At 40.3% G+C, this 25,780-nt stretch overlaps 1 protein-coding gene across 2 annotated transcripts in view; it reads right to left on the bottom strand.

The window, feature by feature from the left end:
• CLIC5 (chloride intracellular channel 5) overlaps positions 1 to 24,551 on the bottom strand; it is an 87,025-nt gene extending 62,474 nt beyond the window's left edge. The window contains exon 1 of one of the 2 annotated variants that reach the window (XM_068421486.1): positions 24,069 to 24,551. In XM_068421486.1, the coding sequence (XP_068277587.1) occupies positions 24,069 to 24,551 (483 nt within the window). Of the gene's footprint in view, positions 1 to 747; positions 1,095 to 24,068 lie in introns of those variants that run through there. The other variant, XM_068421571.1, reaches the window with a different exon arrangement.
• Positions 24,552 to 25,780: the final 1,229 nt, after the last annotated feature.

Genomic DNA, 25,780 nt, shown 5'->3' with positions numbered 1-25,780 from the left:
TTGCATGAAGTTTGCTATTAATAAAGTTGTATGTGTAAGGGGTTTGAACTGTGCCACTGATTTTAATGGTAAGATTTTCATAGCCCAAGACCAACAGAGGTACCCAATTTGAAACATTCTGAAATCCTACCATACAACAGGTGTACTTATTTTTCTATGTTTTCATTAAATCAGTTTCTGTTCTCAGTTACCCTTGTATAAAACCAGAATGAGCTCTGGGCTGAGGAAACTGAGAGTAAAAACTTATTCAGTTTCCACTCTTTTAGAAAAAAAAAAAAAAAAAGTACTGCAGGAAATAATCACAAGACTGCCAGCTTATCTCAATCCTTTTTGTCTTATAATCCATTAGTGTTTCAGCCCTGACAGCCTCTGCCAACGTACCAAACCATGGTACCCCTCAGCTCTTCATGCTTTCTTCCCAAAAATGGAGAAGGAAGTCAGGATTCCTAGCGAAAAACCTGTCAGTCTGAAGTTAGGACACAGTACATTGCAGGCAGCAGGCTAAGAATAACAGGACAAACTCATGAGGAGATGAAATAACAATAAAATACAGGAACTCTGACCCTCCCTCCTCAACATTACCTAATTCTAATGTCACGAAGAAAGCAGTGTGAACGTGTGTGCAAGAGATAACAGGCTGTCAAAGCACCACTTCTGCTCAGCGCCAGAAAATTAAAGTTGGATTATTCAGTAGGAGCTGAGCTGATCCGAGAGCCACACCAGTGTCCAGTTCACGGTGCAACTTACCTTCACAAAGAGCTCGATTTCAGGGTCCTTTCCTTCCCCATTAGCAGGAACAGAGTCTGTCATTTTTCACCCCCAAGGCTACCAGCTGATCTCCTGCTATTAAGTGGCAAAAGGAGGTTTCAGCTGCACCGCGGGTGAGTTTCCTTTCTGAACACCTCTCGCAAAGCTCTTAAAACATCATTTGTAATGATAAAGCTCGAAAGCAGTGGAGAAAACAAGTTTGCAGGTTAATAAATAAATAATAATAATTTTTAAAAGGTGGGCAGCAGAGAAGCAGTCCCTGTTACGGTTGTGCAGTTCTTCAGAGCAACAAGTGCTGCTGTGCTCTGGTACAGTATCCTCATCTGTCAGAGCTGCAGTTCTCACTGCCTGCCCAAAATAGCCCAGAGCATAAAAAAAGAGGGTGGGGTTAACTCACAGGGGAGGAGACAAGCTCCTGGTACCTACGGCAGGATCAGTCTCTGAGCAAATAATTCTGCTCTTCCCTGTTTTCAGCGTTTCTTTTGTCCCCTCCCTTATTCTACGGCTGGGAGCACAAGTGACAGGGGAAGAGGGAAGGTCCGCAGCAGGCTGGTTTTATTGCTTTAAGTAACAGCGATGTTTTTTCCTTCTTTTCCGAAGGGTGTTTGTCCTGCTTATAGCTGTTCAAAATCCTAATATTGTTATTGCTAAGAATGGTAAGGGAAAAAAGAGCCTAATTTCTTCACCCTGTGCTTTGGCTGTTGCATCGGTGCAAGGAGTGTGCAGAAAAGCAGAGCTCTGCGTTGGCAGAAACACCTGTGTGTGGTATAACGCAGTACAGAAGCCAAAATTGAATACTCTTAGGTGAGAAAAACACCCGTGGTGCCACCACTCCTGATGGAGTTCAGGAGCAGAGGAATGGGAATGAGGTTACACAGGAGAACAAAGAGCCTCAGGGCCCTGGGAAAATAAAACATTTCGGTCCTTTTACTATCCATAACTATTTCTCAAGGTGTCCCGCGGGGTGCTGGTTGCAGTGAGGGGACAGGAGAGTGATGATACACTGGGGTGGAATATGGAAGAAAACTTTCAAGGGCCTCAGCCTGCTATTGACTTACTGTCGTCATCTATACTCCCTTCCTTCGCCCTGCATTCCTTGCGTGACTCAGAGGTTGCCACACAGCAACCCTAAGCGAGAGGTGGCACATGGCAGAAAGGCCTGACACAGCTAAAAGGCGTGGAGGAAGGGAGTGCTGGCATGGGAGAGGACAGTGGACAAAGGCAAAGGGGCCGGGTGGGACCTCCTGCTCATCGCCATCGTTGCCTGGAGGGACTGGCTACCTTTGTGCCCTCCTGCCCCTGGAAGGTCCCTTCCTTCACCTCCGCCTCCCTGCCCTCTGCTCCTGTTTCAGGACCACCACAGCTCTGTCTCACAGGCTGTCAGCAGATCGCGTTGCCAGACACGAGCAGTTTTACCTTCCTCTTCTGACAGAGAGAGGCCTTTTGGTTATGGTTTTGACATGATCAAACACTCGCCTTTCCTGAAAGTGCTCTTAGCTGTGCGCTTTCGTGATGATCTGTAATTCCCTCCCGTGACCTCTAGGCATTTGTCACAGGTCCAGAGCAGTAGCAGCCAACATCTCCGTGGCTCTTTGGGTAAGCTCTACGGGAATTTCCCACAACAGATGTTCCCTACGCACTCCGTGAAGCACTGAAATGGTTAACAAATAAATCTCATTATGCTGTTGCAACTGTAATTACAACATAATCAACATTATAATTAGTGTAAAAGTGTGCTTATGGTTTTTAGATCTAATTAGCACTCATTCAAATAACTGGAAGGTTAACTATAAGAGAATTAAGTGTTATTACTCTTTTGATTTCAAATTTTTACATGTAATTTTTGGACTAGGTACATTAATTACGAAACATTTATAGTATAATTATTCTTAGGTCTACAGGCAAACTTCCAAGGACTTGGGCTAAGTGTACTTGCATGTAGCAAAAAGACTCATTGCACTGTAATTATATATTACAGTTATAAAAGTCTGCCAAAAATATAAGTATAGTCACTGTATCTCTAAAATGCATCCCTAAATAACATATTATCAACTACATGATTATAAGCTTTTGTTTTTGCTGAAAAAAATGTTTTGCTTTAACAAAGCCCTTTAATGAGGGCTCCTGGAAACAACGAGAAGTCGGTCGTCTTGACTGAGGTTACCTGTAGCTCCAGCCTCATTGAAAACACTGGTTTGATATAGGCAAGTGCTTTAAACAATTTATATCACAGGAGCATATATATCAGCTCTGGAAGAGAAAATACTGCCAGCTATAAGAACAGTGGGGAGGTAATACCGCTAATGCTAAACCAAACTGCTTAAATAAAATCAACATTCAAGATATCAGCACTTGTAAGATGTGATGTATGTGACCTATTTAGATGTCTATTTTAGAATGAAAAAATATGCCCTGGAAGTGCCTACTTTTTTCCACTGGTAATAAATGGAGCCCAGGGTAACACGCTCAGATAAAGACATTATAATGGTCAGACAAATCCTGCTGTCGTTATGCAGTAATAGAAATCTGTGGCTTTAGTGCCTGATTTCTATGCACGTGTCATCTCCCACTGCAGAAGTTGTGCACATCTCATGCTTCTGAAAGTTAAACTTTTGTAGCAATTTCAGTAGAGACTCAACGTGTCAAAACATTTAAATCCTTCCTTCCCAATTACTCTCTGGGCTTAGTGGTGTCTTATATTAAGTTCACAAGATGAAGATTATGTGCTGAGGCTCAGCAACGCAGAAGGGAAACTCTGCAACACAGAGAAAGGGAGCTAAGTTGCCCTGAAGCTGTTTCCATCTTGACCCAGATATAAACTACTGCAGGAATGGGCCAGACCACATCTGGTTCAAGATGCTGCTGGGAAGCAGTGACCCCAGAAGGTCCCTTCCCCACCTGCTTTCACCCATGAGGCAACACCTTGCACTTATCCCTTGCCCCAGGACTTGACATGGGGTGCTCAGAGGATACAGAAGCTGCAGTGTGAATACCACACACCTGGTATTCCAGCTGTGCATGGGTATCCACAGGGAGAATAACCCAGCACACTTCAAAAAAACTCCGATTTTCAAAAATCTCTCTATGGAACCCCTAAAAGAGACCAAGCAAAACAGAGTCCTTGTTCAGATAAATCCTGTATTTTTTAAAATAGATTCTGAAAGCTTTACTTAAGAGAAGCATTGTAGGAGGCAATGAGTAGGAGGAGAAAAAAAAATATATATATACTACTTCAGGAATCTATTCATGCATTTACTGCTTTGCTGACATATAAAACTGACTTATCACTTACATCTGGGTGGAACCTTTTAGACTATAATGGTTATTATTGTCTACACAGCTCTGTTTTGTGTTATGAAATCAGCTCTTTCTTCAGCCAAATTAAGGGTAAGATACTGATAAATAATTAGTACACTCTCATTTTACTGTGAAGAATGAGTCGCTTAGTTTGGCCTATCATTTTCTCACAAGTCAGAAGTAGCAGAGGCTTTGAGTTACGTACAAGAACATTAGACACTGAATTATGAACTCTTCATAAGCCAAGTCATTATAGTTTGAGGTTTATGAGATATATAAATGAATATGAGCACGTCACCCCATTAATAAAAGAAGAGGACAGCTTCAGAAAAGGAGCCGCCACATCTCCACATAAGACCTCTATTGTAGGTGAACTCTGACGCACTATCAGCTTTCACAAGCCTGATCCAAGCTTCACTTCCAGCAAAGATTTGTCCCGAGGGGGTGAATCAGAGGCCAAGCATCCAGAATGTAATTCTATCATGGAGTTCTCCAGCAGACCGCTAAGTTACCAAGAAGGATCAGGGCACAGAGCGCATCCATCCCCCAGTGCTCGCTTGGTGCTGCCACCCAGCTCATTCCTGAGAGCGGGGCATTACAAGTTTTATAGGACACGGGTAACATTTCTCATGTTGTCAATAAACTTCCACTATGGACGAACAAAAAGAAGTAAAATCTTGGTGCAGCTGAAGTAAATGACATTTAGGGCTATAATTTTACATGGGAGTTATTTAACTGCTTAGTTGCCTAAAAGGAATCCAACTAAGCAGCACTCATGCACTGAACCAGCATGTTTGAATGGGTTATGAAAATATATCTTCTGGGAACAATTTTGAATTACTGGTAATTTGCAACTGCACTAATTGCAGGTGAGTAGCTTTGACATGCTGTTCATTTAACAAGTTAACAAATGCAAGGAATTACAGAATCACAGAATCACAGAATGCTTGGGGTTGGAACGGACCTCTGGAGATCATCTAGTCTAACCCCCTGCCAAAGCAGGTTCCCCTAGAGCATGTTGCACAGGGTCACATCCAGGCAGGTTTTGAATCAATAATTGGATTGAAAAATCAATCCAATAATTTTAATTTCCTTTTGAATTACAATGTGTCACTACCTAGTTCTTGTTTGATCTTCAGAAAAATCAAGAGGAATTTGTCTCAGATATTTGGGGTCAGACTGCATGTTCCCCTCCCCAGATGTACAAGACATGCAAGGATGTACAAAGCTCTTTTCATTAGCTTCATGCTAAGGTTGGGTGAGCAGATATTTTCCCTCAACTCCAGCGATGTACAGTGCCTCAAAAGCTGTTGATTTGATGGAACGAGGAGGAACTGTGATTTTGTTCCTTCTTATAAATTGTCCCACACTCAACGGCATGGAACAAAAGACATCCAGTGATACAACAGGCGTACAGCCTGAATGTCCCAAAAAATGGATGGGATGGCAAAACCTAGGCCAGAAAACTTTGCATTCCTCTTAACTGGCAATTTTTAGATAGCTTGCTCTACATCCATCCCCCAGACATCACGAATCTGTCATAGCCACGAGCCACAGCAGCTCTCCTTTACCTTATTATAAAAATGCATTATTTTAGCTCTAAAGGTCTCTGGATGAAACTCAGCTGTTTAACAGAACGGTAGATCACTAGAATCTGCTCAGACAGGAGTTTTGCAAAGTAAGTACTAGTCCAAATGCAGGAAATTATTTTTATATATCATTATGTTTTCACGTGGATGCAGTATCAAACTTTGTTGTAACATTAATAAGCATTAACAACTTGAAAAGGAAAAACCCACTGCTGTTCAGTGTGAAGAGGGATTTCATTATGTATAATTATCTCAGCGCTCACATCGAGACAGTCACAGCTAAGCGTTCACAGGGAAGTGGCACTTAAAAGGTACAAAATCATCGCCTAATGCTGCATTCAGTAGAGAGGCTTCCAGAGGGCAGAGGTTTATTCCTTTATTTCTTTATTTTACTATCATTCCAAAACTGTCATTTCAATTAAAAACAAAAGATCCTTCTAAACAGGACTGAGACTGCTCTGGAAAGTGGTATTGTAGGGGATACAATGGAGAGCATTACAGATTGTCCCGAACTGTGGGCTATATGGATAATGTAGCTGATGAAAGGAGGAATGTAGATATCCTCAGCCCTTGCTTTTTAAAATAAATCTTTCATCCTGTCAGGTGGTATGAAGAAAAACACCAGGTAAGTGTGATGTACCTGTTGTTGATTCATTGCTGTCACAGAACTAAAATTACATGACTTTACTTACAAGTCTGCAACAGAGTAATGCATATCCCTGTCTTAATTTAAAAGTGTTCTTAGTGCAAGTCCCTATTCAGATTATTTCTGTTCGTTTCTTGGTATGCTTCTTGTCATAAATTAAGTCTGAATTAATTAAGATTTGAAGCATGTACATCCAAACTAGGATTAAATCCCCCCAAGCAAAGGCCAGCACACAACACACTACTCCAATCCCAATTTATGAATTATTATTTACAGAAAGTGTTCAAAATGGCATGTACATCTCATGTAGATCTCAGGCAAGGTTTCAACTCCCCCCAGTAAATAAGGCCCAAAGAATGCACAATTGCTGCTGATTTCATTGGATACATTTGTGTTTCACTCTGTTGTTTAGCAAACAATTTGGCTGAAAGCAGAAATTGCTTCCTATATTCTCATGCACATTATTTCTAAAAGATGAAGCCTTCAACAACTCCGTTTGAAATTACTCGTGACTCAGACTAGTTCCCATGGGTTCAAATGTTGGCATCGGTGACATTTAGCTGTGCCAAACGAAGCCATAAAGTACCTGCACAGCAGGTTATGTGCATGGATCTGCACAGCAGATTGCAGGATCCTCTGTGGTGTACATACTATTTGCCTTAAGAAAAGGTCTTCTGGCTTTTAGCCCCCAATAAACCCACGCTTGTTCAGTATGAAATAGCAGGGATCAACATCTTTAAATCTCTCTTCATGGAAGCAAAGTTTAACCTCTGCATACATTATGGTATCCACCCCATCAATGGCAGTGCTGTATGCCTGGATTAATGCAGCTGGCTGACCTTGAGCCTTACAGTGAACTGTAGAACTCTTCCATTCTCCTTAGAAAATTGCCCTCATTCATTTTTCATTTCACCTTTTGGTACTTCTGTGATAAAGTTTCCACAAAGTTTGCCAGTGAACAAGCTCACTTTCCTTAGTGCATCATCTCAAGCTCTTACTAAACGAATGGTGGAGGGTTTTCTTTCTTCTTTCTTCAACATAAGGGTTCAATGTCTTGGAGCATCTGACGTTGACTTGGTGACATCTCATTTTAGTTTTTCTTTGCTTGAGGACCCTTTTCACTTCAGAGTTAATGCAAACAACCAGGATGAGTCGGAGCAATGTGATTAAGCACAGATATGAACCTCTCTTCTGCAACTGCACTTTCACGTTAGTTGATTTTCACTGGTGACCACCATGTGCAGGTTATTAGGACTTCAGAGACCACATCCCGCATCCTTCAGTGAAAGATGGTGGTGGCAATTCTTAAAGAAGAGCTTAGCTTAAGACTGAAGGTAAATCTGACTCTGAAATTCAGCTCTGAGCACAGTCTGAATAGCGATGGGGTCTTGTTTAAGTCTGTCAGAATTGGGAATACTGGGTAGTCTAACTAGAAAGATGTTAAGATTTTTTTCCTCTTAAATGGAAAATTTTCCAAAAATTTTTCATCTTTTCCCAAAACCACAAGATTTTCACAGAACATGTAGCAGGTATCACTTTTATAAGGAAGGTGTGGGCCCTTGGTCCCTGGCTGCAATACGTGGAAGCCACCTTATAGATGACTGAAATGTCAAAGCCCAGAGTCATCTTTGCAGTCTCACTGCTCTCACCTTGGTGACAAGTGTGATACAGTTCTGTAGAAAATGGACTAGGTTTTCCTGGGAGAATTACATCAGTTAGAAAATTACTAATGAGATTATGGAGCCCTCTACTCATTATTAGCAATTTCCATCCATTCCTAGCCAAGCAGTAAGTGAGAGTTGATGCCAGACTAATTCATAAATATATATAAAGGTATCTCATGATGCTGAGAGAAAGCCTAAATGCCTCTGCAGAGGATGGCACCAACAAGACACTCTCAGGTTATCTCTTGGCTACATGTTAACACAGAAAATTGACTTTCAGAGGAAAGGCAGAGTTCCGGAGGGTGAAGTTAGGTGTGCTATAAGGACCGACTCCTCTCAGCTCTGTATCTCAACTAGGTGGAAGATACTGTGTGGGAGTTTCTACCACCTCCACTCATGCTGGGTCTCCTCACCAGAAAAAGATTACTTTAGTCTACAGAACTACCAAATCAACATCCTCTGCAATTATCTTGTTTGCCACGAGAGAACTCTCAATTAAAACAATAAATTAAAAGGTAATTGAATGATTTTATGAAAGGGAAAATGGTTAGTCAGTTATCAGTGACCTTTTCAGAACATTGGGTGTATCAAATCAAAACTGAAGGCAAGTTAGCCAGGTCATCTGTCAATCTTGCAAGATACTATAAACCTTGCTTTGTATTATTATAAACCAGAAAAAAAAAAACAACTTGATAACTAAAATGAAAGGGAATACAGCCATAGAAATTTCATAGTGCAAAGCTTCACAAAATCAAAGAGGAGGACAGTGCAACTGGAATTAATACAAGAGGGATAGTTTACTATTGATAGGGATGATACTGCCACCTATTTTTAAGACTTCCTAATGCTTTCCCTGATTAGACCGTGTTTTCAATTCAGTGTAACTTTTGCCAGACTTTAAAAGGGGAGCTCTTCAACACAGGTGACTGCCTTCTTTATCCATCCGTAGTGCTTCAGATACCCAAAGGTTTATCTTGCAATGCAATCAAACACTGAAGTCACTGCTCCCCCAGAGTCTACAGCTTAAAGCAGAAGACAGGCAGAGCTCAAAAGGGAAGAGAAAGGCAAGGAAGTGATCTTATTTCCCCAGAATCAACAGCAAGGCTAAGAATAGACTCCTGAACTCCTCAATGCCAGCTTAGTCAAACCATTGTCAAATAAAACCACATTTGTTTTGCCAAGCTTTCAGAATTCCATCGTCGCGGAGTATGTTCCCCATACAGGTGTTTGCGTGAGTGTATGTACAAGAACAACATTCTTGCACACAAAAATACAGATATTCTGCAGGCACACTTCCAAAGACATTCCACCAGCCCACCTGTCACTCTCTGCTCAGAACACCTGCTTGGAAAATCTGGACACCAACCTTGTGTCTTTTTTTTTTTTTCCTTTAAAGTAGAACTTGGTTACTTCCCCCATGAGTCACACAGTCCAGTGTGTGTCTTTCTTTACTTGACGAGTTAATTGTTAAGTGGAATTAAGCAGCAGAATGTTCTTTGGTCGCATATTTGCCGGGACTGGGAGAACACGGTCTCCTCCCTCGCTGGCAGTCGAGGAGGGAATGCCAGGGCAGCCGTGCTGCTCACTGGGCTTTTATACCGGTGCTATTTTTAGCTGTTATCAGCCACGATGCGCAGGGCCAATCAGCGCCTGACGCCTGCAAGAAACTCTGCGCCAGTCCAAACTTCATTCTCTGCAATCTCACAGGGAGGAGCCAAATGACTGTGAATTCGCTGCTCTAAACTTCTGCTGTTCGTTATACAGGCTCATTAACACACAGCAAGGCACTAGCACACCAAAGTACGTGAATAGTCAGGACCACGATGAAGTTACTGATTTGACAGATAAGCACCCTGCCTACATTTGGTGAAAATAAGCAAATTTAAGGTGCCTCATAAAGTCTAATAGAGTATGCAATCCTGCAGTATGATACATATATAAAACAACTTCTGTGGTTTTTACAAAGGGGTTCTTTTTTATGTCACCTTGTAACTATGCACTATGTAACTAGAAACTACTTATTGCTGATTATTTACAAATCCATGTGCTCACCAAAGAAAGGCATGAAAGACTAGTGCCTCTTCAAAATAGGCCACATGGTGCATAACAAATTTTTGATACTGGACCCTTGTCCAGTATATTTGTTTAGTATCTTTTCAGAGAAATATGACCTTGTAGTAACTTTAGGCTTTGAGAAATTGATGGTACCTGGTCAGATTTATCAGGTGATCAGAGTTCCTTGTTAGTTGTTCTACCATTTAATGACTGACCTCCTAGAAATTTAGACTGGACAAACTCCTTAAGACAGTCTATGTTGTGTCCTGGGGTGTTTAATTCAAATAGGAGGTCTCTGAGGTTTGTGAATGTCCATTTCTAGCCCAAGTAGGAATTACTCCTTCTCCATATTCAACGTCTATCCCAACACAGAAATAAAAGAGAAAAGTAAGTAGCTCAGGCCAATGTTCAAGAAATTTTCTGTCTGACAGAGAATCATTAAAAAACAGACTTCATAAATTTTACACAGTCAAATCCCCAAATCCAAACAATCTTCAAACTGCATGTACAGAGTATGCTTCAAAGTATCTTGAGTAATATCCTCTCTGCACCGAATCAGTGCAATACTCTTATTAATTTCAGCATGGCTTACACTTTCAGCCTGAGCGTGCTACTATTTAGAAATATCCCCTGAAATCTCACCAAGACCCACTGAGCAGATAACATATTAACTGTGATCCACATTGAATCACTTGGTTAAAAATACTTGCCCTATAGCCCTTTATAATAGTCATCTGAACTGACAAGTTTAATTTTCTTAATTCCCCAAAATGACAAACAACGAGACTGAAACATTAGATAAATAAATGAAATGGAGCAACTGGGTTCTTATAGTTTCATGACTTACATCTAAATTTATCTATGATTTCCCTATATAAATGATAACAATTTAAATTAGTTAACCTCTCTGTCTTCCTAAAGCAAAGGATGGCATTTCAGTGTTGTCCATTGAACTTCCTCTTTCTTATATACTATGATCCTTCTCTAAAGGTTCATCAGCTTTTTTTAAAATCTTCTGCTTTCTGTTATTCCTTTTCCCAAACCACCAAAGTATTTAAGTAGAAACATAATTTTATTAATATAAAATGACTGAGAAAAATGTGAATGAAAGTTTTTATATCCTAAAACACTAGGAATGTGTTTTATACTTTCTATGGATAAGCATCAGAGCATTCAGCATGCTGCAGCAATAAGCTCTTGGATAGTTTTTTTTTAAACAGCTGGGATATGAGTGCAGTCTTCATTCTTAATGGGCCTTCTTGATGGCCTGTGAAAAAAGCCCATAATATGTACAAGAAAGGTTACCTTCCAGGCCTGAATCACAGTATGATATATTTAAAAAAAAAAAACAACCCCACAACAAAAAAAAAACACACCAAAAAAAACAAAGCTAAAAAAAAGGACTCTTAGGTCAACAAGTCTAGTCCATGAAATTCAAGATTCCTGAACCATTTTCTTCAGTACTTATCTGGAAAGCTCTGGGCTAATAGATATCAAAATTAGGAAAATTTTCTAGAGACATTAAGAAATAAAACTTTGTAAGTTTAAATTATTTCTCCTGGTATTCCTATTTATTTAATGAGGACTTGCCAGTATTTAGACACCTCACTGACCAGTCACATGCCATTTCTGGCTGAGACCCTCTCGCAATGAGGAGCCACCGAAGTATCAGCATTACAGATAAGGATGCACATATTTATAGAGTAAGTATAAATGATCCATTCTGTGGGGCAACTATAACACACTTCTGCTGGCCAGATTTTTAATCAAATACATTTTAAAATAGATCAAAAAATGGTACAAATATATGTGAGCAGAGGTCAGAAGAGAGATTAAACACCTATATATTCAGATGCAAATCTTCCACTTCTTCCATTTGCTTCTCAATCAGTCCTCAAGCTACGGGCATACAGTGCTGAGCTCCAGATGCTAAAATTTCCCAAAGAGCAGTAACACGGACAAGTGGACAACCCCGTATAAATGTCAATTAAGGATCCAGAGAGAAGCCCTTTGAAGCAGTCGCATTTAAGATTCAGGACTGGTACCTGTGAGCATTCTTAATGCCAACGGAACAGTGGGAATTATGTCCTGCTGGTGCTCTGCAGGCAGACTAGGGAACCTTACAGGGATGTTAGAAAAACATTATTTTTGCTGAAAGGAAAACAGGTGTCAGGATAAGTGAAAAACTGTGAAAAGCACAAAGAAATTAATGAAGCTTTTTCTGACTGTCTCTAACTGTTTACATCAGGACGTTTCACCTCAAATAGAATGATGTGTTTACTTAAACAAACCTAGGTATCTTAAACCAGGAGGTTATTAAAAGAATCTTTTTTGCTGCTTGTTTAGTCTAGCTATAAAAGTAGAAGCAACTTGAGACAGGATGCAGCTGCGAAAAAAGGCACCTTTGTGGAAAGAAGATATGTGCAGAAGGGAAATACTATGGTGACTGGAAGAAATGGGAGACAAAAAGGATTGGCTGGTTTAGCCCCAAAACATCGGAGGATGTCTAAGCCTAAACTGATTTTTAAAAGTGCTTAATGAAAGAATGAATGCTAATGGACCATGCTGGCACAAGAACAAGGATGCATTAACTGCACATGAATAAATGTCATTTGGAAACGAGAGTAAGGTGTCAAACCATCAGAGCAGTGACATTCTGAAACAGATTTCAAAAATGAATAATAACAGCCACTTAGTTTTTAGATCAACCTTGATCAGTTTATGAATTATGTATTATATGATGAGGCTGTCTGTGACAGAAAAAGACTCTATTTCATGTCCCAAAAGGTCACCTCCAGTCCCATGAAATTTTTTCACATTACTAGGAACCAAAAAAAATCATCTTGATGAGAGTGCCAAAATTTTTACCTTTCTGTGCCTCATTTTTTAGAAATATATAAGTAGGAAAATAAAGTTTTTCTCTCGGAAGATGTGTTCTCGAGTTTTACTTCATTAACACTTGTAGACTGCTTTGAGGTGACTGGATGGAGGCTGCAACAGAAAATCAATTAACTCACAAATCAAAATCCTTGTTTCAAACACTGCTTGCCTGTAGCGAAACCAGACCTGTGCACTAACCAATTCACTTCTCTTTGATTCCTAATTGTATCATTCTAACTTCATGAAGGTCACTGATGTCTTACAACATTATCAGACATGTACCAACAGTAAAAACTCAGCCATAGTTGTATCATTAATTGATATGAAAATGATATATATGACCTCATCTAGAGGTCTAAACTCAAAAATCACACCTGCAGATAAAAAATCAATAACTCATTTTAGAGTGACATGCCACCTCCTATTTTTTTCCCACAGAAGGTAGTTTCATACAGGTTCAGAGCATTTGCCATTAAGCAGCTGTAAGTATTCAAAAAATTGCCACTGATACAGAAAAATATGCAGGTGTTCCTTTTCAGCCACAATCACAGTGTATGAGAGAACACCAAAAATATTTCTAATGGACCAGTAAATACAGTTGCAGAACAGTGGTAAATTTCCCTCCAGTACAGGATCTTATGACCCAAAGAAACAAAGCAGATTTTCTTTTCACAACTAAAATCTTCAGCTATGTTTGAACTGGTACCTAGGAATTCAAACCTAGTAAATTCAGTTGGCTTTTCTCTTCTACTATGCTGTCTAAAATAAAAAGTAACTACAAAACAAATATAGTTGAAAGAAACGTATATGGGGGTTGCCATTAAGAAAAGGATACAGGCTGACTGAAGTTAAAGAAAGTGCTGGTTCTCAGTCTTGGAAAGATGCTAAAATATATCAGATTATTTTATCTGATTAAGTCAGACTGTCCAGTGAACAGCCGAACTGTCCAACATTGCAATGTTTGTTCACTGTTGCTGAGTGTGGACACTGAAAGAAAAAGGAAAATTAAATAGCCTAGGAGAAAAAAAAAAACAGTCTGGAGTTTGTTTCCAGATACCCGTTATCAGAATTAGCTGCTAGTCTAATCTAGTAATCCAGGCTTTGTATTTAAACTGTCACTGGTGGCATTCCGTTTATTTAACTTCAGATGACCATGCCATTGTATGCAGTGAAAGTTTATGGCTTGATTCAGTTCCCTAAGCCTAGATACCCAGCAGCATTTGAGAGGCCCTAGGATAGCTGAGGAAATCCGTAAACATCTATGAGAACGGATCTATGGGAGACCCGTGGCTTTCTGCAGAGGGAGGTGGAGGCCAGGAGGAAAGCCTTAAGGCATCTAAAGCAGCACTGGGTGCCTATGGTTGGAAAACTGAATCAGGCCTCTACGTGATCCAGCGAATGGAGTCTACAGAACAACTGACCTCACCCTACAGCTGATGGCTACATTTGGCCACATGAATTAACATCCCACTGCCTATTTCAGATCGCTTTTTTGCTGCAAAAGGAGCCTAGATATCCTGCAGAGATGTAGTTAATAGCTTATAGACACACCTTAAGTCAGGTGAGCCAAATCTGACCCTTGATATCTAAAGAAAACAAAGAGCAGAGCAGAAAAGCAGCTTTCCTCTTGCAGATTCCAAAATAATTTACATATATCATTACCAGTTGCTTTGCAAGGACTATCTATTACTTTGTGTTTGCAAAACATCAGTCTCAGTAGAGCTGCTCTTTAGGTACCTCTGCACTAAACAATTAAAAATAATACAAATCCCTCTATATTGGACAGAAACCATTTAACAACTGACAGTACTGCCACATAGATAAGTTGTCAGGGACAGCAAAAAAGTAATCAATCCACAAATCCAAACATTTTCCTCTCCTAAAATGTAACAAAAGGAACTGAGATGTTTCAAAAGGCAAAAACAAATGAGGTTGGGATAACAGTTCTATTTCCAGAACATCAAAGAGGGAGTCATAAAAAGAAAATTGTAAGAAAAAGAAACAAGTAAATAAATCCCATTTTAATTTTCCCTCAGTATGACCTACATATTTACATTGCACTTGCTATTGCTGCAATCACCGTGCAGTAACAATTTCCTAGACAATACGGGTCCGTATTTTGAAGCTGTTGCTACGCTACTGTGCTATACCCAGCCACAGTCACTGCTGGAGCCAAAAGCTGAAGGTGGCCCAGGAGCGTCAGCTGAAAATTGATTCACGGACCTTTTGGGAGGCAAAAAAGGTTCACTAGCAAGGCACAGACTCAGCAGAGGTCAGAAGCAAGACCTTTTACCCTTTGTATCCAAAAGATTAAGCAAAGTGCTGTGCCCTGCTGCTAAAGCACACGTTCTGTTCATGACTGATAGTCAGGGAACTGGATGTTATCTGTAACAGAACTGCCATTCGCTAATCTTTTCACACAAGCACACAGAGTAATTCAGATAAGCGTAAATCAAGCTATGAAGAGACCCACAACACAGTTTTCCTCCTCGGAAATAAGGGTTACATAGCTACTCATCTTTGCTATGATGCTAAGGGTTTCATCTTTGCTGTGTCTTTATCTCTCTTTTGAGCTGAGCTGAGAGATTATCTGTTGTCTTACATCAGGTATTTGTTCTTTAAACTTATCCTTGGTGATACTAGTTTCATACCTCCAATTTACAGGCACAAATGGTGAGAGTGGTGGGGCAGCCTATTGCCGTGCTGCTCATGGTCCTTGTTAAGCTCAGGACCTCATAAAAGAGGGAAGAAGCCTTTCCTTTTGCTGTTTGCTTGCAGTTGTGTTACCTAATTGCATATTGTAGTGTGCCAAACTGCAGCACTGGGACCTCAGGCGTACTATGGGCCTCTTCCCCCTTTCTCTATGGCACTGCTGTAGGACTCTTTCTTGTAAAAGACAAAGTTCTAGGCCTGCTGACTTTCATGTCCAGACAGATGCTAGGAGAAGCCTAGAGACATAATACACTTGTTAATTCAGACAAAGGTTTCAGCCACCCTGTGTCACCATCTCTGGATGTGTTTAAGAAAAGACTGGACCTGGCACTTAGTGCCATGGTCTAGTTGACATGGTGGTGTCAGGGCAATGGTTGGACTCGATGATCCCAGAGGTCTCTTCCAACCTGGCTGATTCTGTGATTCTGTGATACTCGGTTTATATGTCAAGACTTAAGAGATTACCAGTCTTCTGTCCATGACAGGGTGTAGGAGGTAGCCATAAAGCCATGTTGCGTCTGCATGGTCTGGTGCATTACGGGTGTATCTCTATTTTCTGAGTTAGTAGAGCAAAAGCATTGGTGATAGTACGCTCCACATCGGATTTATACCAGAGCAAATTCTGACCTCAAAACCATACTGTTTTCAGTGATGGGTTATCAGAGTCTGATCACATCACTCAGAGAAACCTAATGCACTTAAAGTCATATGGCTGTGAGATAGTACTGCACTACATCTGCTTGCAAGCAGGCAAGTAATAAATGGTTGAGACCATTACAGAAGCATTTACTGGGAAAATACCAGGGCTAGAAGATGAACTTCGTAATCCTAAACAAAATGTTAAAGGATACACAAATATGCTAAAATATAAAGTGTCCCAATTGGAGAGTTGGACAGATGATTAATTAAAGAGGCACTTGCTGTAGTAATTTTTATTGGCACTGCTAAATACACCACCTGTACCTGAAAACTAGAGCTTAAGAAATATATAAATTAACTGGAGAGAGACTGGAAAATGTCAAAAAAAATCCTAAAACAAACAAACAAAACCCCCAAAAACCCTAAAACAAAAAAAATAAAGCAAATCCACAACACACCAAATCACTCAAAGTTTAGAAATGATGACTCAAGCTTGAAGGCAAGCTGAAGGAATGGAATTTGTTTCATCTAGGAAAGTGAAGACTGAAGGAGATTTGCTATCTGTCTTCCAATACATAAAGGTCCTATCTATTAAAAAGAAAAAATAGCATAATTCAGAGCAACAGAATTTTAATACAGGAAAACATTTGTCTCAGGAAAATGTTTAAATATTGACAGAGACTAATTGGTGTAAATGCTGAATCTGCAACACTAAGTGTTTTCAAAGAAGCATCTGTTAGGGATAGTCTAGATAAGATTGAGAGCAGAAGGACACATCACTTGATATTCCAGGCTTGTATTTCCATCACAGAATCACAGAATGTTAGGGATTGGAAGGGACCTCGAAAGACCATCTAGTCCAATCCCCCTGCTGGAGCAGGATTACCTAGACCATATCACACAGGAACACGTCCAGGCGGGTTTTGAATGTCTCCAGAGAAGGAGACTCCACAACCTCTCTGGGCAGCCTGTTCCAGTGTTCAGTCACCCTCACCGTAAAGAAGTTTTTCCTCATATTTATGTGGAACCTCCTGTGTTCCAGCTTGCACCCATTGCCCCTTGTCCTGTCAAGGGATGTCACTGAGAAGAGCCTGGCTCCATCCTCATGACACTTGCCCTTTACATATTTATAAACATTAATGAGGTCACCCCTCAGTCTCCTCTTCTCTAAGCTAAAGAGACCCAGCTCCCTCAGCCTCTCCTCATAAGGGAGATGTTCCACTCCCTTAATCATCTTCGTGGCTCTGCGCTGGACTCTCTCTAGCAGTTCCCTGTCCTTCTTGAATTGAGGGGCCCAGAACTGGACACAATATTCCAGATGCGGCCTCACCAGGGCAGAGTAGAGGGGGAGGAGAACCTCTCTTGACCTGCTAACCACACCCCTTCTAATACACTCCAGGATGCCATTGGCCTTCTTGGCCACAAGGGCACACTGCTGGCTCATGGACATCCTGCTGTCCACTAGGACCCCCAGGTCCCTTTCCCCTACGCTGGTCTCCAACAGGTCTGTCCCCAACTTGTACTCATACATGGGGTTGTTCTTGCCCAGATGCAGGACTCTACACTTGCCCTTGTTATATTTCATTAAATTTTCCATACTTAATTGTACTTGTAAACTACTTTAAGTATGACTATTTGTAGCAAAAGACATCCATTAATTTCATTAAAATTATCAAAAAAGGTATCACGTTCGGATATTGGCTCCCCATTAGTCATTTCTTGCCGTGCACATGTTAACTTCAGCATGTTGCATCTTGGTCCGTAAATCTGCCATGACTGGAGAACTCTGAAAATAGTTCTTGGATCTTTTCCTTGCTCAAGTTGCTCAGTTAACACTATTTAAAAGGTAGGTTATGAATCATTTAACCTTTTTCTAAGCTTATTCATAAGACCAAAATAATATTTGCTTACTTCCATTAGATTTATTATAAAAAATATTTTAAAAGCTAAAATGTCATAAAAAGCCAAATTACTGTAATTTTATGTACTTATAGAGAGTTACACCTGCTACCTGACTTCAGTCAGAACTCATTTTACTACCCACAAACCTCAGTGGAGAAGATAGGGTTTAACACCAGCCTTATGTGCTGTATTGGTGTCAACTAAAAGACTACCCAGCTTGCATTGCTAAAAGGTATTTGGACACCCAACTACGCTTGCAAATATCTACCACCCCAAAACTGCAAGTACAGTTGTTTTACTCTGTAGACTATGAGTGTAGCAAGAAATAAGTGGTTGAAAATTTGGAAAACCTATATTCTCATCAATGTCGATATGCATTCCTTTATTCAAAACCCCATGCAGGACGTCCTGCTGAAAGTACAAATGTTCATCTGTGCTGGGTGCTCTTTTGCTTTTCATCTGCTTCTACAAAATGCTCAGTTCTGCTCAGCAAAGCACCAGCATAACCACTAATTTAAGATTGGGCATCCACGCAGTTACATTATGATTTGGTTCTGCTCTTTCAAATAAGATATGCTAAAAATTAGCTATGTCCTGTAACTTCATGTTCTAAACCGTTAATACACATTTTTAAACACAACTTTCTCAACAGATACCCATATGCTCCATAAAACAACAGAGAAGCCAACTCAGTGGGAAGCAGCATGATTTTTGCAGTGATACAAGTGATCAATCTCACTGTCCCTGTTAAGGACATGGTCTGTCATTCATAAGAGTTCAGCTCAACTTTGTGAGTCAGTAGGGACCTAGGAGAGGTTTGTGCCATCAAGTTAGAGTCCTCAGACCTTCCTGACTAGGAAACAAGGGAGTGGGAAGCATCTTGTGAAAACAGAAATGTCCTTTCTTTCCCTGCTACTGACTCAAGAAATTTTACTAAAGGATGCAATAATCCCAATGGAAACAGCTAGAAGTTTAAGTTCTGATGTACAGAGAAGTTAAAAGCAGTATCTTTCTTAAAATAGCATTCTTAAATATCTGGTACCCAGTGAAAGGACAGGAGGTAACAGGCACAAATTGAGATATAAAAAATTCCACTTAAACATAGGAAAACACACTTTTACTATGAGGGTAAGACACTGGAATGGTTGCACAGAGAAGTTGTGGATTCTTCATCTTTGGAAATACTCAAAACCTGACCAGACACAGCCCTGAGAAACCTGCTCTAGGTGATCCTGCTCTAAGTACAGGTTTGGACTAGATAGGTACCTTCCAGCATCCATAACTCTGTTACCGCAGTGCAGTGATCCAACAAGCACGTTCACGATGCTGAACCACTGTACTAAATCTGTATTGTTTAAATAACACTAGGTGTTTATTGCTCGAGGTAAAGAATTACCTTCCTTCTTTAGGGAACTGTGCTCCTATGGCACAAATGTGTACAGAGACGGTATAATCTGTAGCCAGTCTCAGGTTGTCAAGAAACCAGAAGGGCAATAATTTTCTTCTGAAAAGAAAATAGAGGGAGTATCCTTTAAATAACAACTCAAGCTTCAGGAAAAAAAAAAGTTAAAATCTTTAAAGAAACTCAACCGTCAGAACACACTGCAAAACAAGGAAATGCAGCATACAAGTGAAAATCTGAGCTACAGCTGCAATTAGGTCACGCTGTCCTATGCACTCAGGAACGTAGCCTGTATGTCAGCCATATTTCTGTTCAAATTTCAAAGGCTTTTGTTTGAAGAAATTATGTTATTGAAAGGGCATTATGTGGCTGTGACAAGCCTGGACATGCTGGATTCACACAAACGTCTCCATGTTGGTACATGCTATATTCTACTATTAAAGGTCCAGGGAATTTCTTGATGAAAGCCGGATTTTTTTACCTTATGGCACATCCTGAAACAGTCCACTGATGATGACACAGTTACCAAGTACTGATAATCAGTAAAGGATGAGTTCACAGAATCACAGAATCACAGAATCACAGAATCAACCAGGTTGGAAGAGACCTCTGGGATCATCGAGTCCAACCGTTGCCCTGACACCACCCTGTCAACTAGACCATGGCACTAAGTGCCATGTCCAGTCTTTTCTTAAACACATCCAGAGATGGTGACTCCACCACCTCCCTGGGCAGCCCATTCCAATGTCTAATGACCCTTTCTGAAAAGAAATTCTTCCTAATGTCCAACCTGAACCTCCCCTGGTGAAGCTTGAGGTTGTGTCCTCTTGTCCTATCGCTAGTTGCCTGGGAGAAGAGGCCGATTCCCACTTCACTACAGCCTCCCTTCAGGTAGTTGTAGACTGCAATAAGGTCACCTCGGAGCCTCCTCTTCTCCAGGCTAAACAACCCCAGCTCCCTCAGCCGTTCCTCATAGGTCAGACCCTCCAGACCCTTCACCAGCTTGGTCGCCCTCCTCTGGACTCGCTCCAACACCTCAACATCTTTCTTGAAGTGCGGGGCCCAGAACTGGACACAGTATTCAAGGTGTGGCCTCACCAGTGCCGAGTACAGAGGGATGATCACTTCCCTAGACCGGCTGGCTACACTATTGCTAATAGAGGCCAGGATGCCATTGGCCTTCTTGGCCACCTGGGCACACTGCTGGCTCATGTTTAGCCGCCTGTCGATGAGAACCCCCAGGTCTCTTTCCGCCGGGCCACTTTCTAACCACGCTTCCCTCACCCTGTAGCGCTGCATGGGGTTGTTGTGGTTGAAGTGTAAGACCTGGCACTTGTTCTTGTTGAACCTCATGCCGTTGGTCTCGGCCCATCTATCTAACCTGTCCAAATCCCTCTGTAGGGCCTTCCTACCCTCCAGCAGATTGAGTTAACGTGATTTAAATACTTTCTTAGTGTCTGAACACAGAACGGACTACAGAAAAGATCATCCAGTCTGGCTGAAATTAAAGTCCTAATGCAACAACACTTACAATATTCTAATGAAGTTAAATTTCTATTCTAGGCAGTGCACTGCAACTGAGCCAGCTAGACTGTAAGTTAGATGCCATTTAATCTTCCCACTTTCTCTGGTTTTCAGTCAGCAGTGATCTCTTGTCTGATGCTCATGTTTCCAGCCACTCACAGAGATTTATTAGTGCTACAAACAAAGGAAGGAGTAAATAGTGGCAGAATTGTCATTACCACTACTGTCCCACAGCAAAAGGTCCTGCTGTCACTGTTAATGTCTGCAGAAAAGAGCAAATCCAGAAGATAAACCCAATTTCAGAGCAACGCTGGCCTCAGGTGGACCAGAGACCATACGAGAAAGGAACTGTCTATGAATAAATGCCATTGACACAACTGAGAGATTTGGTTCCTACGTGCAAGAAGTGATAGCCTTTGGGTATTTCACAACTCTTGTTATATATTACTCTATGACCTTCCATTTTATAGGCTGACTTTTATTATCTAGATAATAAAAGACATGAGGCTGGCTCTGCACTCCATGGAGTTAGTGCTTTATTACCTCCGTACCAGAAAGAAAAGCAAAAATCCAAAAATGAAATGTCATCAGTTTCTCAAGGAATAAAACGCTGTCATGGGAGTTCAGTTCAGCCACCCGCACAGGAGGATCCAGTGCCCTGCCCATCAGGCCTCCAGCTTCTACTGGAGGAGGATCACAGCACGGATCACCTGAGAGCCTCACGTCTCATCTTCCAGCCAGGTAGGGATGTCTTGGGGCTCAAGGACGTCTCAAAGGCACAAGGCACTTACGTTTTGGCAACTGAATAGAGTCCAAAGTTTGTATTTCTCTCTAGACTAGCTGATAAGCCCCTTTATGGGATACTCAGCTACTCTGCACAACAAAAGCAAGGAAAAGGACTTCCTCAGTCCTTCTCCATGACAGTTCTTTTCAAAATGCCTCTCTTCTCACTTTTCAGTAATTCAAATTAACCCCACCACCTCTGCTCGAATGGAAGCATCTGCACCCATTTTCTTTTTTCATGCATAGAGAGGACACCACTATTTTGAAACAAGAGGAAAGTGAAAGAATAAGGAATAGAGAGAGATGATTTTAAAGCCAAAATACAACACTCATGTTGCTAACATCATGAAGTTGCTAACAAACAAAATACACTCGATTGCTGCACCTTTCAAAACATGTATGCAGGACTATAAGCAGAGATATGAACTAGAACCAACACCATAGACCTTACTTTACCCATATAATTAACATATTTTTAGCAACAACTACAATTCAGACACAGAAATAGTACAGCTGCTGCTTCAAAGGGTCATACCGTGTGAGTACTATGGAGATAACGAAAAGGCCAAGTGCCTTCACACACGGCTCTCATAGCCCACTTCTACAGAAATCAGGAGCAAAAACCCCTTGAGGCAATATGCATGGACCCAGAACGCTTCACAACCCAGGGATTAGCACATACTCCCTCTCCTGAAGGATACACGCCTTTTTAGAAGAGTAGCTGCAGTTATATTGAAATTCAAGAGAAATGGATGAAGTTTTATGGTTTGTCTTATGTAGAACAAGACTAAGCAACCTGATAGCTATTTCTGGTTTGTTTGGGTTTCAATTTATCAATAATTTAAATGATCTATCTTTATGCAAAAATTAGAACAGCAATCACAAAGGATTGCCACATAGAGAAGGGAGACATGAAGGAGGATTAACATCAACTTTTCATCTACAGGAAGACATGACAAAGGAAAAATATTTAAATCATAACTTTCTCATTGCATTCAAAAGAATCTCAAGATTCTGTTAACACTTTATAGAAGCAATCTCCTTTATCCTATAAGTAAACGTAGGATAACTTTTTAACTCAGTTTTCCAAGAAATCCAAGATTTCTAACAGAAACCAAATGAAGTATTAGGAGAGTCCACCAAGCCATTTGATCTCCCCTAGCTCATACGAGATAATTAACAAAGCTTATAGTGTGTTCTTGCTTAAATAAACTAAATTAACCAAATACAGACATTGCTGAAAACACTTGTCACTATATGGGGTAACAAAATCTCTTATCCTGCTTTCAAAGCACCTATGGAACTGATGAACAGATCCTGATAATCTTATTTATGCTGAAAAGTGACAAAGTTCACAAGACTTGTGTTGAAATAAGAGTATTACACTCACGGTGTATGGTCTTATTCAAGAGAAACAAGAACTTGAAAATTTATCTCTTATGTAGTTAAAAAAGAGGAACTGTCAGGTCTATGTTATGGCCTAATAAATATTGAGAATGGTTGAATACAAGAGCTTTTATGAAGGGAAATACAGTGTTTATTTAAGAACACAGGTGTTTATGGTTTAGAAATTTAAGTAATATTTCACAAGGTTAGAGAAAGTGTGGAAGTCCCCTCAGTAATGTATACCTAACTTGAAATTAATGAAAAATATATGCTAAAATTGCGACAGAAATACATTAACTAATCACAGAAACACATTAATCTAAATATTGAAAGAAATAAAAGAAAGTTCTCTTTCAGGGATGAGCATTTGTGGAAATTTTATTGCAATTATTTAAAGTATATATCAAGTTTTCTTCGTAACCTTAATAACTATCACTTCTGAGCTATTAGCTACTAGACAGATAGTGAAACGCAGGCATAGCTGAACTAGCTTAACTAAACCAGTTCAAGTAGTAGAAGTCTAGCTGTAACAGCAGGGAGATTTCACAGAATAAATGAATTGCAGCAACAATCAGAATACTTTCACAGTACTCATACTTCCACTCGAAGTGAAGAAATCCCGCGCACCTCCACACAACACCAGTCTTCTCTTTCTGTGCCTTAAGATGTAAGAGGTAAGCGAACGGCTTGGCCCCCTGCAGCACACAGGCAGCAGAGGTGGGAACAAAGCAGTGGGTAGCTGTATTTTACTGATTTGGAAGACATATACATTGATTTGGAGTTTAAAACTAGTGTATTCTTAGGAGCCCCCAAGCTCTTACCTTTACAAACATGAAAATCTCATGATCTTCCTGAAAGTTGTCCGTTTCTCCAAAGTTATTGTTAAGGGGGAACTTGAGGGAAGTTGAAGAGTTGGAAGAAGTACTTTGGCTCCGACGCAGCTGGAAATCTGGAGGAAAATGCATGTTTCTCTCATACATCATGCCCTCTACGTGTTTATCATCTTCCAGAGTTGGGCTCATCAGATCCATCTCCTGGTATGGGTGGTCTTCTTCAGCACCATGGTGAGATGAAGAACCATCCTCCCCATCAGCACCATGCTGAGAGGCCACAGAATTACTACAGCTGTCTTCTGAGCTCTCTTGACTACTATCCATGCTCTCTGGGATAGTAGTGATGGAAGAAGGATCTTCATGGACATGATCATAGAGATTATCCCCTTTGTCTTCCTCAGAGTCTGGAATCTCATAGATATTGGTGTCGTTAACATTTTGATAAATATTGGTAAAGACCTGATCTTCCATGGCTGCTGGCTGGTGAGTTTTGCCTGCCTTCTGGCACCTTGAAATACTAAAATTAAAGTGGGGTGTTGACAAACGCTCTTTAGGAGGAAGCAGAGTCTGTGGTACGCTTTCTGAATGCTCTGCTACACATGGCAGATCTCCAACAATCATTTACTGAGACCTTTAAATCAACAACTACACTTCCACTGAAGTAAAAGATAGGGCTGTCTCACTTTTAACCCCTTTATCGTTCTGACTGCTGCTAACTGTATCTTAGGAGCTGTAATCAATTTTTGTTCTTCCAGATACAGCCTGGCCAAATATAGTGAAAAACAGCTGAAGCACCTACCAATACTAGAAAGCTATGGTAAAAAATATGTATTCTTTCACAGGAGGTCATAAATAGTTTTACGGGAAATCTTATGTACATTTTGTGTAAAGAAGTAGAAATGCAGACTGCAGCCATTTACTCATATTTTCAACACATAAAAGGCAAGGCAAAACTTCCTCAAAAAAAAGGCCTTCAAGGAAAGGCAAGGCAAAACTGCCTCAACAATATGAGCAATATCTGCAACGTTTCAGTGGTTACAACATCATCATCAACAAATGATGAACATTTACAAATAACTACAAATAAAAAAAAATTATAAAGTGGTACATCAACAAGAAAAAGGCATCAGACTTGAACTCTTTCCAGTTTTGCCACTGGTTCACTTTAGGACCTTGAACCAATCACTTCACATTTAGCAACTTCATTCTCTCATCTATAAATAAGGGCCAAAACTGTAAAAAGTCTTGTGAGCTGCCTTAGAATCTAGGAAAAAATGCACTGAATAAGCGTTAACTATTATTAAGTATACTTAATATATCAATTACTTATAATCACATTTAGGTTATACATCTCCATGCCATAAGACATAGACCCAAGCTGATAAAGTTGGGTTAATGCCACTTGACTTTAGTAACCTAGTTAGCCACCTTGTCTATACAGTTCCTTTTCTCTAAAGAATGGAGAGACACACAAAACTCCACAGAATCTAAAGCAGGTTAATATTTCCAGCTTTAGCACAAAAGGAACTGCCCTCTTAGAGACAGATACACACTCCAGAGCATCTGAAATCAATGGAGCTGAAACTCAGTAAAGATCCAAATCTGAATTTATCCAAGTTATGAAAACTTCAGACTTACTGACTAAAGATTTTTTATCTATATGTTTACTGCATTTGGATTATGTAGATTATTACCAGAAT

Source organism: Nyctibius grandis, chromosome 1 (assembly GCF_013368605.1).
Source record: "Nyctibius grandis isolate bNycGra1 chromosome 1, bNycGra1.pri, whole genome shotgun sequence".
NCBI lineage: Eukaryota > Metazoa > Chordata > Aves > Nyctibiiformes > Nyctibiidae > Nyctibius > Nyctibius grandis.
Note: the sequence above shows the minus strand (reverse complement) of the source record. Positions and strands in the feature narration are given on the sequence as shown.